Source organism: Spermophilus citellus (genome assembly GCF_964194105.1).
Source record: "Spermophilus citellus genome assembly, chromosome: 17".
NCBI classification, from domain to species: Eukaryota; Metazoa; Chordata; class Mammalia; order Rodentia; family Sciuridae; genus Spermophilus; species Spermophilus citellus.
In genome coordinates, this window is record NC_138199.1 from 2,826,312 (window position 1) to 2,839,307 (window position 12,996).

At 50.2% G+C, this 12,996-nt stretch overlaps 1 protein-coding gene across 1 annotated transcript in view; it reads left to right on the forward strand.

The window, feature by feature from the left end:
• MYO15A (myosin XVA) overlaps window positions 1–8,031 on the forward strand; it is a gene marked incomplete at its 5' end in the record, with an annotated part of 55,241 nt that extends 47,210 nt beyond the window's left edge. Inside the window, 4 exons of the mRNA XM_081269932.1 lie at window positions 19–152; window positions 769–902; window positions 3,429–3,569; window positions 7,215–8,031. Of these exons, the coding sequence (XP_081126058.1) occupies window positions 19–152; window positions 769–902; window positions 3,429–3,569; window positions 7,215–7,316 (511 nt within the window). The 3' untranslated portion in view covers window positions 7,317–8,031. The remainder of the gene's footprint in view (window positions 1–18; window positions 153–768; window positions 903–3,428; window positions 3,570–7,214) is intronic.
• Between the last annotated feature and the right edge of the window lie 4,965 nt (window positions 8,032–12,996).

The window sequence follows — 12,996 nt, forward strand, 5'->3', positions numbered from 1 at the left end:
TGTCCCCTCCACACGCAGGCGGGAGGTCCAGGAGTACATCCCGGCTCAGCTCTACCATACCACTGCCGGCTCAGCGTGGCTCAACCTGGTCAGCCAGCACCGGCCACAGACACAGGCACTCAGCCCCCACCAGGCCCGCGCCCAGTTCTTGGGTAAGAGCTGGGGATGCAGAACTGGGGGGTATTGTCATGAGGGGCTTTACTAAGGGGGGATTCAGGAGGAGGGGGAGACATAGTTTTTCCTTTTGCACAAAGGCTTTTCAGTGGCAGGTGAGCTACCTACCTATTGGGAGAGGAGACTTTTTTTTTTTTTTTTGAACTGGTGATCCTCCTGCCTCAGCCTCCCAAGCAGTTGGGAGAGACTATTTTTTTTCCCTTTGGTACTAGGGATTGAACCCAGGGTTACTGAACCACAATCTCTAGCCCTTTTTATTTTTTATTTTGAGACAGGGTCTCATTTGCTAAGTTGGTGAGGCTGGCCTCAAAGTTGTAATCCTCATGCTTCGGCCTCCCAAGTTGCTGGGATTACAGGCATGTGCCACCACGCCTGGCAAAAGGAGACTTTTTTTTTCTCAAAGACATCATTGGGGTGGGACTGTGGGTGGGCAAACTGAGAGTGGGAAGTGAGGAAGAAGGGATAGAGGAAGAGGCCAGAGAGGTGACAGAAGGAAGTAAGGATGTTCTTCAGGACAGCCATGCAGTTCAGGGGCAGGGCTGTCATGGATGGGCCCGGCCTAACATGGTAACACCCGCTGTCCCCCCACTGCAGGCCTGCTCAGTGCCTTTCCTATGTTTGGCTCCTCCTTCTTCTTCATCCAGAGCTGCAGCAACGTTTCCGTGCCAGCCCCCTGCATCCTTGCCGTCAACCATAATGGTCTGAACTTCCTCAGCATCGAGACCCATGTAAGTGGCCTCTGCCTGGCTCTGCCCATCTTCTCCCATCCCCTCTGCCCTCGGGTCCCCCACCCACCCTGGGAGCCAAGATTGCCAGCTGCGGGAGCCCAGCTCCACCACTTGCCGTCTGCATAACCTCCAGCCATCCTCTCCTCCCCTCAGAGCCCTGCTTCCCATCTGGAAAATGGGAGTAATGGCAGAACCCACTCCAGAGAGTGGAGGTGAAGGGGGGTGAGGTGACACACACTCTAAGGCTTGCTCAGGCTGCCTTAACAACACACCACAGGCTGAGGGGGTCGCTCTGCCATGTGCAGAGGCTGAAAGTCTAAGATCAAGGTGTCTGCCAGTCTGGTCTCTTCCTTGTCCTGCAGATGGCTGTGTATCCACATGGCCTTTCCTCGGTGTGTGCACATCCCCAGTGTCTCTGTATCTAGAGTTTCTCTCTTCCCACTTTTTTTTAACACTTTACTACTGAGTAATCCTTTCTGTTTTGTTTTGAGACCAGGTCTCACTAAATTGTGAAGGCAGGCCTTGAACTTGTGATCCTTCTGCCTCAGCCTCCAGAGAACTGGGATCAGATTTATTCTTTTGTGGTTATTTTGTGGTGCTAGGGATCAGACCCAGGGCCTTGTGCAAACTTGCTCTACCACTGAGCCACATCCCCAGCCCTCAGATTTCCTCTTCTTATAAGGAGACCATTCATGATGTTGCACGCCTGTAATCCAAGTGGCTCAGGAGGCTGAGGCAGGAGGATCATGAGTTCAAAGCCAGCCTCAGCAATGATGAGGTGCTAAGCAATTCAGTGAGACCCTGTCTTTAAGTAAAATACAAACTATGGCTGGGGACGTGGCTCGGTGGTTGAGTGCCCCTGAGTTCATCTCCTATGGCTGGGGACGTGGCTCGGTGGTTGAGTGCCCCTGAGTTCATCTCCTGGTACCAAAAAAAAAAAAAAAAAAGAAAAAGAAAAAAAACAATAATGGATTGGGACTCACCCTAATAGCCTTATTTTAACTTTCTCACCTCTGGTTAGTCAGTTTTTCATTGCTGTAACAAAATACCTGGAAAAAAAACAACTTAAAAAAAGAAATATTTATTTTGGCTTATAGTTTCAGAGTTCTCAGTCCATGGTCAGTTGGCTCCATTACTTTGGTCCTGATGAGGAGGACATCATAATGGAAGAGCATGGCAGAGGAAAGTGTGGCAGTCAGGAAGCAGAATGAGAGCAAGGACTGGGGATAAGATGTAGTCCCCAAGGCCACGTCCTTAGGGATCCATTCCTTTCCACGCATGCCCACCTCCTGCAGTTTCCACCACCTCCTGGTAGTCCATTCAGCTGTCAATGGATTAATCTGCTGATGAGGTCAGAGCCTTCTTGATCCAATTTACCAAAAGCGCCACCTTTGATCTTTGCTGCATTGGGAACCAAACCTTTGATATAAGAGCCTTTGGGGGACATTCCAGATCCAACCATAACAACAACTTCATTTTTTTTTTTTTGGCAGTACTGGGGATGGGATTCAAGGTTTTGCACATCCTAGGCAAACACTCTGCCACTGAAGTACCTCCCCAGACCCTTAATCACCATTTAAAAGTCTCTGTCCCTAAATAGAGTCACATTCAAGGTATTTGGGCTTCACTGGGTATTTGCAGAGGTCACAGTGCAGCCCATCACAAATAGACCCTGAGAGCCCCTTTCTTAGGCTCGCTCCTAGAAATAGAGTGTGAGATGAGGATTCCAAGGCAGGTGGCTTATTTGGAGGAGATTCTAGGAACACTGGAGGGTGGGATTAGGGCAGGGAAGGGGTGGAGACAATAAAGGCCCTGTTGGGCTGGGGATGTGGCTCAAGCGGTAGCGCGCTCGCCTGGCATGCGTGCGGCCCGGGTTCGAATCCTCAGCACCACATACCAACAAAGATGTTGTGTCCGCTGAGAACTAAAAAATAAACATTAAAAAAAAAATTCTCTCTCATAGCGCAGGGTAGGCAGAAATTGTTCAAAAAAAAAAAAATAAAAAAAAAATAAAGGCCCTGTTACCACACGAATTGCCAATGTGGGTAACTGGAGGGTAACTGGAAGTTGGTCCAGCTGGGGGGAGCCCTTGTTACTTACCACTCCCTGTCAATCATTAGTCCAGGGCTTCCTCCTGCTGCATTAAGTCTCCATCACTGTACCTTTCCCTGAATTTTGTTCCCTTTGTTTCTTGGGCCGGAAATCAAGCCCCAGACAAAAGGATACAGATGTTCATGAAAGCAGCTTTGACGTGAAGGTCAGGGCACCAACAGCATCCACGACATCCCATATCCCCAGCATTTTTTGAACAGTGCCAGCAGATGCATCTTTTGCTAATTTATTGATTTAGTTTCACAGGTGAGGAAACCAAGGTCCAGAGAAGAATGGTGATGTGCTTGAGGTTGCACAGGAAATCACTAGGGATCCAACACTTGGACGGGGGCCTCCTGTGTTCCACTGATCTGGTTTGCAGGGGAGGTGATAACAGTGATTGAAACTGTTCCTATCTTCCTCCTGCACTCCCAGGAGCTGATTGTGAAATTCCCCCTGAAGGAGATCCAGTCTACACGGACCCAGCGGCCCACAGCCAACTCCAGCTACCCCTATGTGGAGATTGTGTTGGGGGATGTGGCGGCCCAGCGTACCATGCAGCTGCAGCTGGAGCAGGTGGGTCCAGCCCCCACTGGCCAGGCTCTGTCACACAGGCTCTCACTCTTGTGTTCCACTCACCAGGTTCTTCTCTCCAGGACAGGTTAGGTCCTGGCCGTGGCCAAGGTAGCATCCAGCCCAGCTCAGGGAACAGAACTGCAGGTCATTTTGGTGGTCTTCCAGGGAAGCAGCTCAGTAGTGGGATCATGGAATAGGACTCAGGCTTCTGCAGAAAGGTGAAGAGTTTGGTGGGGCACTGGGGAGATAGATCCAGGGAAAGGGACTTCTTGGAGTTCTTCAAATACTAAGCAAAAAATTAGGGTCTTGTTTCTGAGGGTACGAGGGAGCCATAGGAGTTTGGTGAATGGTCAGGGTCATGGGAGGTTTGAGGAAGCTGACCCAGGCTGAGGCATGGAGGCTGAATCATGGGACCCAGGATGGTGGTTGGAGAAAGGGGGCTCCCCTGTGATAGGGAAACGGAGGCCTGTCTGCCCTGGGCCTTCTCAACTGTGGCTGCTTCTTAAAAAGGCATGGGTGACTTCTAGGCTCCTGTCCAAGTTGCACAGCCCTCAGGGCAGGACCAGAGTTTCCACTCTACCAGAGAGACAGGATGGAGGCTCAGAGAAGGGGCAGAGCTGGAGATGGGGCCCACACGTCTGCTGTGTCAGGCCTGCCACATCCCCCGTGGAGATCCTGGTCCAACGTCAACCTCTACGACAGGCCTATCTTGAAGGGGCTGATTTCCCAGGAACGAGAGAGGGGCTTCCACTGCACCAGCCCTGCCTCTGAGGAACAGGACCAGAACAAAACCCCCTTGGAGATCTGTGACTCAGGACTAGGCTCCCTGTCCCCCTCCCATGCTCTATCTGCTCCCAGGGTCACTCTGAGCCTCCCTCTGACAGCCTTGGCCTCTGGGCCTGCATTGCTTCCCAGAACCTGCCCTCTCAGCTGTTGTGTCCTTCTGTCTCCTCGTTCCTGCCCCAGCACCTTTTCTTTGGCTCCTTTTCTACCATCTCCTCCCCAGACCACCTGTATATGTTGCCTTCCCACTCTCTGCCCCAGGCCCTTTGCACTCACTGTTCCCTCTACCAAGAATGCTATTCCCTTATTTGTCCTAGGGCTCCTTCCTTCCCTTTGCTCAGGTTTCAGCACAAAGAGCCCCTCTTCTTAGAAGACTTCCCTGACCCTCTGTGATGAATTACCACCTCTACTTCATTGACCCTCATGATGGCTTACAGATCAGTTAGGTATTTGTTTACTTATTGTCTGTCTTGCTCTCCAAGATACAAGCTCTAGGGGGACAGAGCTATGGCCGTCTCCTTCACACTGTGTCCACAGCACAGTGTCTAACATATAGTAGATGCTCAAAGCATGTTTGCTGGCTGGCTGGCTGGCTGGCTGAAGACCTTTTTGGCTTCTCCATTTCCTTGTAGCCCTCCCTGCAAGGAAGCTGCTACCTCTGCCTCCCTCCTGTACATGTGGGGGGTTCATTCATTCATTCATTCAACACATAATCATTGAGCATCTCTGTATAGCAGTTTCTGTATGAGCCCTGAGAATACTGATGTGACTGAGACCCCTGTAGTAGCCCTCACAGACCCTGGAGTCTCAGATTGAAGGAATTTCTCCGGAGGTCATAAGCAGTACTAGGAGCATGTGCAGGGGACCCAAACTACACAGGAGGTAAAGGCTCCAAGGAGTAGGTGATTTCTGAGTGCAGCCAACAGACCTGGTCCCCATCCCACCTACCTCTGACAAGCAGCATGAGGGCATCTCAAGACAGTCCTGTTTATCTTTAAACCCCAGTTTCCATACCTGTCCAGCTGGGCTACAGTTCCAGCAAAGCCTACAACACAGCAGCATGTGGGCAGGCAAAAGACTGACCACAGGGGAGGACTCCCATCTTGCACACACTCATTTCATTAGCTGGGGTGGCCTCCAGGATGGGGTGATCACAGATAGCCTTGGCAGAGAGCACTTCAGGGTGACTTTGGGCCTCTTACCATCCAAGTTTAAATCTTATCACATACCAACTATGAAGTCTGGGAATGAGCAATTCCACAGCTTTAGGCCTGCACTTGAACAAATGGCCCTGAGCATCTCAGCGAGACCCTGTTTCTAAATAAAATGTTTAAAAGGCCTGGGGATGTGACTCAGTGGTTAAGCACCCCTGAGTTCAATCCCCAGTAACCAAAAAACAAAACAAACAAACAAAAAAAAAAACACAAAGAAATAAATAAAAAGGGGGGTTGGGCATGTAGCTCTGTGGTAAAGTGTCCCTGGGTTTAATTCTAAATACTACCCCTTAGGGACACTGCAGGAGCCAGTATGGTGGCAAGCTCCTGTAATCCCAGAAATTCAGGGGGCTAAGGCAGGAAGGTTGCAAGGTTGAGGCAAGCCTCCGCAACTTAGCAAGATCCTGTCTCAAAATAAGAAATAGAAAGGGCTGGGGATATAGCTCCGTTGTAGAGTGCTTGCCTGTCTAGGATGCAGGAGACCCTGTAATGCAAAAAAAAAAAAAAAAAAAAAAAGCAAGGGAGGTGGGTACTTCAGGGATTAAATAGAAAGCTCTCTAGACAAGGCCTGGCACAGTCTACACTTGTAAGTGCTGCTATTATTTCATCACTCTCAGCTCCCATCACTCTAGGATCCCAGGGCAGGGTGGGGTGGGCTTTCATGTTGGCTTTGGTCTGTGCACCTCACTCCCACGTCAATTTTCCACAATTCCCTCGTGCCCTCTCCTGCCCTGCTCCACTTGGGAGACCTGAGTCTAGGTCACCGTTTGTTCTAGGCTGGGGTGCCAGGGGTAACCATGGCAACCCATCATTAGAAACTGTTCCCATTTATTGACCAGAAGGGTGTGGTACTAGGAATGGAACCTGAGATCTGGTACATGCTAGGCAAGCGCTGTAACACTGAGCTACCCCTCAGCCCCTTGGACCAATATTTTTTTAAATGTAAAGGATTTATGTGAAATCAAATTTCATTGATTTGATTCCCTAACCACTGCTTGTGAGGAAGGCCCTGGTATATGAGACCTTCACCAGATGTGGTGGTGCACGTCTGTAATCCCAACAACACAGGAGGCTAAGGCAGGAGGATCGAAAATTCAAAGACAGCCTCAGCAACTTAGCGCGGCCCTGAGCATCTCAGCAAGACCCTGTCTCTAAGTAAAATATTAAAAAGGGCTGGGGATGTGGCTCGGTGGTTAAGTGCCCCTGGATTCAATCCCCAGTAACCAAAAAAAAAAAAAAAAAAAGAAAGAAAGAAAAAAGAAAAGAAATAGAAAGGGGTTTGGGGATGTAACTCAGTGGTAAAGTCCCCCTGAGTTTAATTCTAAGTACTGCCCCCAAAAAAGAACAGAGACCTTATTACAGGTGAGGCTCTGAGAGGCTCAGAGAGGTGAAGCAAGCATCCCTGGTCATGCAGATCACACACAGCAGCATCACCAGACGTATCTTTTCCCCTACTTGCTCGTCTTTTATAACCCACAGCCCTTCACTCCATCTTCCAGCCACTTCCCAGCACCCGGGGAGGTGGGGATGAGGGTCCCTATTGCAGATGGTGGTCTCCACCTCTTTCCAAACCACATCTGTTATGCATGTCCCACACCAAGCTGGGAAAGGGTTAGTGGACGCAGGACTCTCGCTGTGTCCCCTGCAGGGTCTGGAGCTGTGTCGAGTGGTAGCCGTGCACGTGGAGAACCTGCTCAGTGCCCGAGAGAAGCGACTCACGCTGCCCCCCAGTGAAATCACCCTGCTCTAACTCGGCCCCCAGCTCTCCAGCTGCCTTCCATCAGAAGACTTGCCATGTGGCCTCAGAGGAGCCACTGGACCTCTCTGGACCTCTCTGGACCAGTGATCTCCCCAGAACCTTGGGGGGGGGAGATCAAGGGAGACAGGAGGAGCGACTTAAGTCCCCAAGAACCCATGAAGACTGATCCAGAGTTGGGACAGAAGTACAGCATGCAGACTTGGATCAGCTAGCAGGAGGAACTTTCGAAGGCTGGCCGCAGTGAAGTAGAAGGCAAAACCATGCAGCCTCCTGCCATGTGCCTGCTGCAGATCCTGCTCCTGGTTCCCACCTATGGCAAGGAAGTCCCTCTCCAGTGGCCTAGATGTGGTTGCCTTTGGTTGGATATTTGAATCTGTTCCAGCTCTACATCCCAGCCCTCTACACGTCCTCCTCAGATGCCCCCACCTTGCACTGCCTCAGCCTGGATTTGTGACCTTGGTCGTTTCTGTGCAAATAAAAGGCGTGCCTGGTAGCTGTTTCCTCCACAGAGTTGCTAAGGAATTAGAAAACAAGCTTGAGGGAGGAGGCTAGAGTTGAAAGCATAGCTTTGCCTCTGGCTTACATGCCTGTGAGCAGCATTTCTAGCAGAGATATCTGCACTTATCTCTCTTCACAGACCCTATCTCCCCATTCTGCACCTCTTGGGTAGCCCCAAGCCTAGGACCCTGTCACTAGACGAGCCACACAAGGTTCCCACAAGTGATGTAGTGGAGAGGGAGAATTTGGAAAAGCACTTTCCAGGGAATGATGTGTTAGGGTTGGGTTTTGACAGAAGAGTAGGAGTTTGTTAAGAAGAGGTGCTGGGCGTGGTGGCACATGCCTGCAATCCCAGCAGGTAGGGAGACTGAGGCAGGAGGATCAAGAGTTCAAAATCAGTCTCAGCAAGTTCCTAAGTAACTTAGTGAGAACCTGTCTCCAAATAAGATATAAAAAAAAAAGGGCTGGGGATGTTGCTCAGTGGTTAAGCACCCCTGGGTTCAATCCCCAGTACCAAAAAAAAAAAAAAAAAAAAAAAAATAACTGGAAGGAAGAGGGACAAATATTCCAAACAGAGAAAACTGTATTTGTTCCCTGCTGTATCCATCCCCTGGAACCTATAATACAGAATAGGCACTTAAAACTTACTTGTAGCTGGATGGCGGTACATGCCTATAGTCCTAGCTGCCCAGAAGGCTGAGGCAGGAGGATCACTTGAGCTATGAGTTACCTCTGGCTTATTGCCTTTGGGCGGCACTTCTAGTAGAGATATCTGCTCTTACCACACCCCTGAAAAAAATGAATGAATGTGGACAGAAAGTACTGGTGCTTTGGGAACCTCAGAAACGGGAGAAGTAGGCTCGGGAATGGGAGGAGGACAGTTAGGTAGGGACAGAGTTCTAGGAGTCATGGATGGCATCAGAGAAAGGATAAATCTGCTCATTCAGCCATTCACTAATTATTAAGTACCTACGGTGTACCAGGCATATGCCAGGCATTAGAAATGTCTCCTAGTAAAAATAACTACAGTCGGGACAAGACCTATGAGTAGGTGCTAGCCAGGTAATGAGGGAAGGGACTGGCTCATGTAGGGGCACTATGATGGACATTATTAGTGCCAAACCCTGAGACTGAAGAAGCTGGCCGGGTAGATTGGGTACAGTCTTTCAGGCTGTATTATGAATTTAGGACTTCATCCCAAGACCCATGAGGAGCCCTGGAAGGTTTTCCAGTGGAGAATGGGGTGCCCAGATGGTATTTTGAAAAAGATTTTCCAGCCAGGTGTGGTGGTGCCCACATGTAATTCTGACTCTGGAGGTTCAGGAAGGAGGATTGCAAATTCGAGATCAGCCTGGGCAACTTAGTGAGATCCCATCTCAAATTTTAAAAATAAGGACTGGGAGTGTAGCTCTGTGGTGGGACACCCCAGGATTCAATTTCCAGTAAAGTAAAAGTAAAAGTAAAAAAAATAAAAGTTCTAGGCAGGGAATGACTGGAGGAGGCAGGGAGACCAGAGAAGGAGGCTGCTACAGGTGCAAGGGAGTCTGGGAAGCTCTGTGGCATGGATCCTGGTGGAGGTGGCAGGGGTGGGAAGAAGGTGATAACTTGGGAGCAACAGAGGAGGTCCAGCTGGCAGGGCTGAGGGACCAATTGGACCATCTCAGCATGCAGAGGATCAGACAATAGCCCTTGACACAGATGCCCAGGACTGTTCCACTTTGCACCACTGCCTGGGGTTGGTGCTCCACGGGCAGCAGATGCTGAGATGAAGGAAACAGGGAAGAAGCCAGAAAATACGCTATTAATCAAGTTAACCCCTGTTGCAGGGCTTAGGCCTTCAAATGGTTTACCTGGTTGTCCTCTGGGTTTTGTGCTCAGCCCTGGGGTTTGCTCAGTATGGTGACCCCACAACAGAACGTACTGGGATCCAGTGTGAAGCAGCCCCAAGACTTCCCCTCTGCTCCCCCATTTCTCAAAATGTTGTAGGATCACTAATAACTTTTGCCCTCAAACCTTTCTCCAGTCAAGCTAAAATATGAGGCTCTGGGAGGAACGAAGTGGCAAAAAACAAAAACAGAAGCAAACTTTTATGTTTATGAACATAAGTGGGCCACTGTGCGACAGAGGCTACTCAGAAGTAGGAGAGTGGAAACTGAGAGGAAATCCTCCTGGCTAAACTCTGGTCAGAGTATACCTTTTTGTTTTGCTAATCTGAGGATTGGAGCTCTCCCACTGAGCTGCATCCCCAGCCCTTTTTATTTTTTTGAGCTAAGTTGCTAAGTCCAGACTTTAATTTTGTGAGCTAAATAAATGATTGAGGTGCAAATTTGGGGGTGTTTGCTACATAGCACTGGATAATTAGACTCAGGGTTTTGGATTTTAGGACCCTGTGCATTGAGGCACAAGCTCCATGTGGTAATAGCTGTTCTACTGAATCTGTGGTGGCGTCAGCAAAGTCGAGCCCTCCCACAAGGTCACAATCCCCATAAGGCAGCGTACCAGAAGAACCCTGGGTGATAGGAGAGTCAAACCCCACGTGCGCCCATCCATTGGGTTCACTATCTGGGCCAAGACACACAGAGATAGGAATTCCAGATTGATGTGAGGAAATCCACAGCACAGGAGACCAGAACCCAGGATTCCTGGCCCAAGACTCTGCTTTCTTCTTTATAAACTGTAAGTGCCAGCAAATGGCTTGAGGGTAAGTACTTCCTAAGTAGTCATTATTTTTTGGTACTGGATTGAACCCAGGGGACTCAACCACTGAGCCCTTTCTTATATTTTGAGACAGGGTTTCACCGAGTTGCTGAGGCTAGCTTTGAACTCAATGATCCTCCTGCCTCAGCCTGCTGAGCCGCTGGAATTACAGGCATGTGCCATCATGCCCAGCTCTAAGTGGTCATTATTATGCCCAGAACAGGATGCAAAGGGATGTCTGGAGTGGACATAGTTTCCTTTCCTTTTTTTTTTTTAATTATTCATGTAAAGTTTATTTTCCTAAGTCTTCCTATGTCCTTGTAAGCAAGCTTTTCTCATGAATATCCCATGATAGTAGCAAATTCAGCTCTGCAGTTCTGCAACTGCCCCTCTAGGGGTGGACATAGTAAAAACTTAATAAAAGTAGCTTTTAAAACTATGTGCCAGGTCCTGTATGTATGCTATCATATTTCACCCTGAAAATACTCCAGTGTGACAGATATCATCATTACCACTGATGTACATGAGGAAACTCATGCCGAGGGGTGAAAGGTCACAAAGCCAGTATGTGGCTCAGGGAAGGTTCAAACCCAAGCCATCCTAGCTCCAGAATCCATGCTGTTCCTGACACAGGCTCAGAGAAGGGAGGGGCCTGGCTCAAGAGCACAGTGAAAAAAAAAAAAAAAAAAAAAAACAAATGGCAACTTTGGATGCAACTTCTGGGATGGGAGGAAATGTCTCAATCTAGAGAAGAGGCCATTCTCATTTGGTAGGGCTGGGATCCCTGAGGGAAATCTCTAGGAAGGCTTTCTGGGAATGGCTGGTGGTAAGCTCCCCATCAAGCAGGTGTGAAAGGCAGTTTAGAAATTCAAGGGCAGTGGGCTTCTGAAGGACCTCAACCCTCCCAGCCCAACTGCCCATCATGTAGGTGAGGGCTTTGCCCAGGTGTTCACATCGAATGGTTCAGGCAGGAGGGGGTCCTGAGTCCAGGCCACCTGGCCTTGCCCTTGGCCACTTTCTCAAGACCTACAGCTGTCTTCCTACCAACACCATCACTACCTGCACCCACTAGGCTGCACCAAAACAGGCAGGAGCCAGATTTACCCTAGGATTCCTGTCTGCCCCATTTCCCCTTTTTTTTCTTTAATATTTATTTATTTTAGTTTTGGTGGACACAATACTTGTATTTTTTTTTAATGTGGTGAAGATCGAACCCAGTGCCTCACTCGTGCTAGCACTTGAGTCCCAGCCCCACCCACCCACCCCCATTTCCCCTTTCACCTGGGCTGCTGCTGCTACTTGGAAGGGAGGGTGGCTAGGGTCCCAGCTTCCCCTTCTACAGGCCCTGCTGGCCTGGCCTGACCTTGCCAAGTAACTACACAAGCATCCCCATTTTCCAACAAGGCTGATGGGTCCCTCAGTTTATAGATGGGAAAACTTTTGAGGCCTTGCCTCAAAATCAGCAATTCCCCTCTGCTTCTTGGATTCATTACGTGGATTCATTTCACCCTCGCGAGGTAAGTACCAACACTACCTTCATTTTGCAGACCAGAATCAGAGAAGGCTGGTAGACAGAGGTGAATCGAGTTTCCCTTAATCAAAACGAAGGACAGGGGTGGAGGGAACTGACATTCCAGGTGGCCTAAACAGACTGGGCAAAGGCCAGGAGGAGGGACGGGGTTATGTTTGTAGACCTGGCCGGGAAAGGGCAGGGCTGTGGCCCAGTGTGTGGAAAGAGGGCAGCGGAGACCAGGCCGGAAGCGCCAAGCAAAGAGGCTGAATGAACCTTATCCTGGGGAGCCACAGCAGGTTTTCGAGCAGAATTCCCTATTTGTTGGAGCCGCCCAGCCCATCATCGCAGGGCCACGCCTTCGCCTGGACAGACCGTGCCCTCGGCTTCCAAACTTTCGAATTGTGTCTAGTAAACGTCCACAGTTCAGCCTCAGTTCGCCTACTGGTCCACTTAGATGTTTCCCCCCCTCAGCGGAAGAGGGTTTCCTCTCCCCCCTACCCCCCCCTCGCATCGCCAGTGCCAAAGAGGAGCGACGCCACCCGGGCGCGTCCCCGCCGCGCACGCACTCGCCACCACCGGGACGTGACTCGGGGAACGTCCACTCCGGGCAGCAGGCGGCCGCGGTGGGGGAGGTGCCCTCGACAATGCGCGTCTAGCTTCTACGGCCGTGGCCATCTGGGTTCAGAGCTGGAGCCCAAGGTTCTCGGTCCTGCAGTTTGGGAAGCGGCCGTCTGTTTCAGAAGTTCCTTAGGGGTCCTGAGAGCTTTGCTGCGGTGAGGTCTCCATTCAGGCACTTATTTAGCCATCCATTCGCCCCTTTAGGGGTCCTCGCCGCCCTCCTCGCAGCTAATTAAGAGATGGACGCAGTAGCCAAGGAGACTCCCTGATTGACAGGCATGATTACCAACCGACTAGTGAAAACTCCAGTCTGGGCCCGCCCGGCGCGTGGCCGGCGGCCCAATT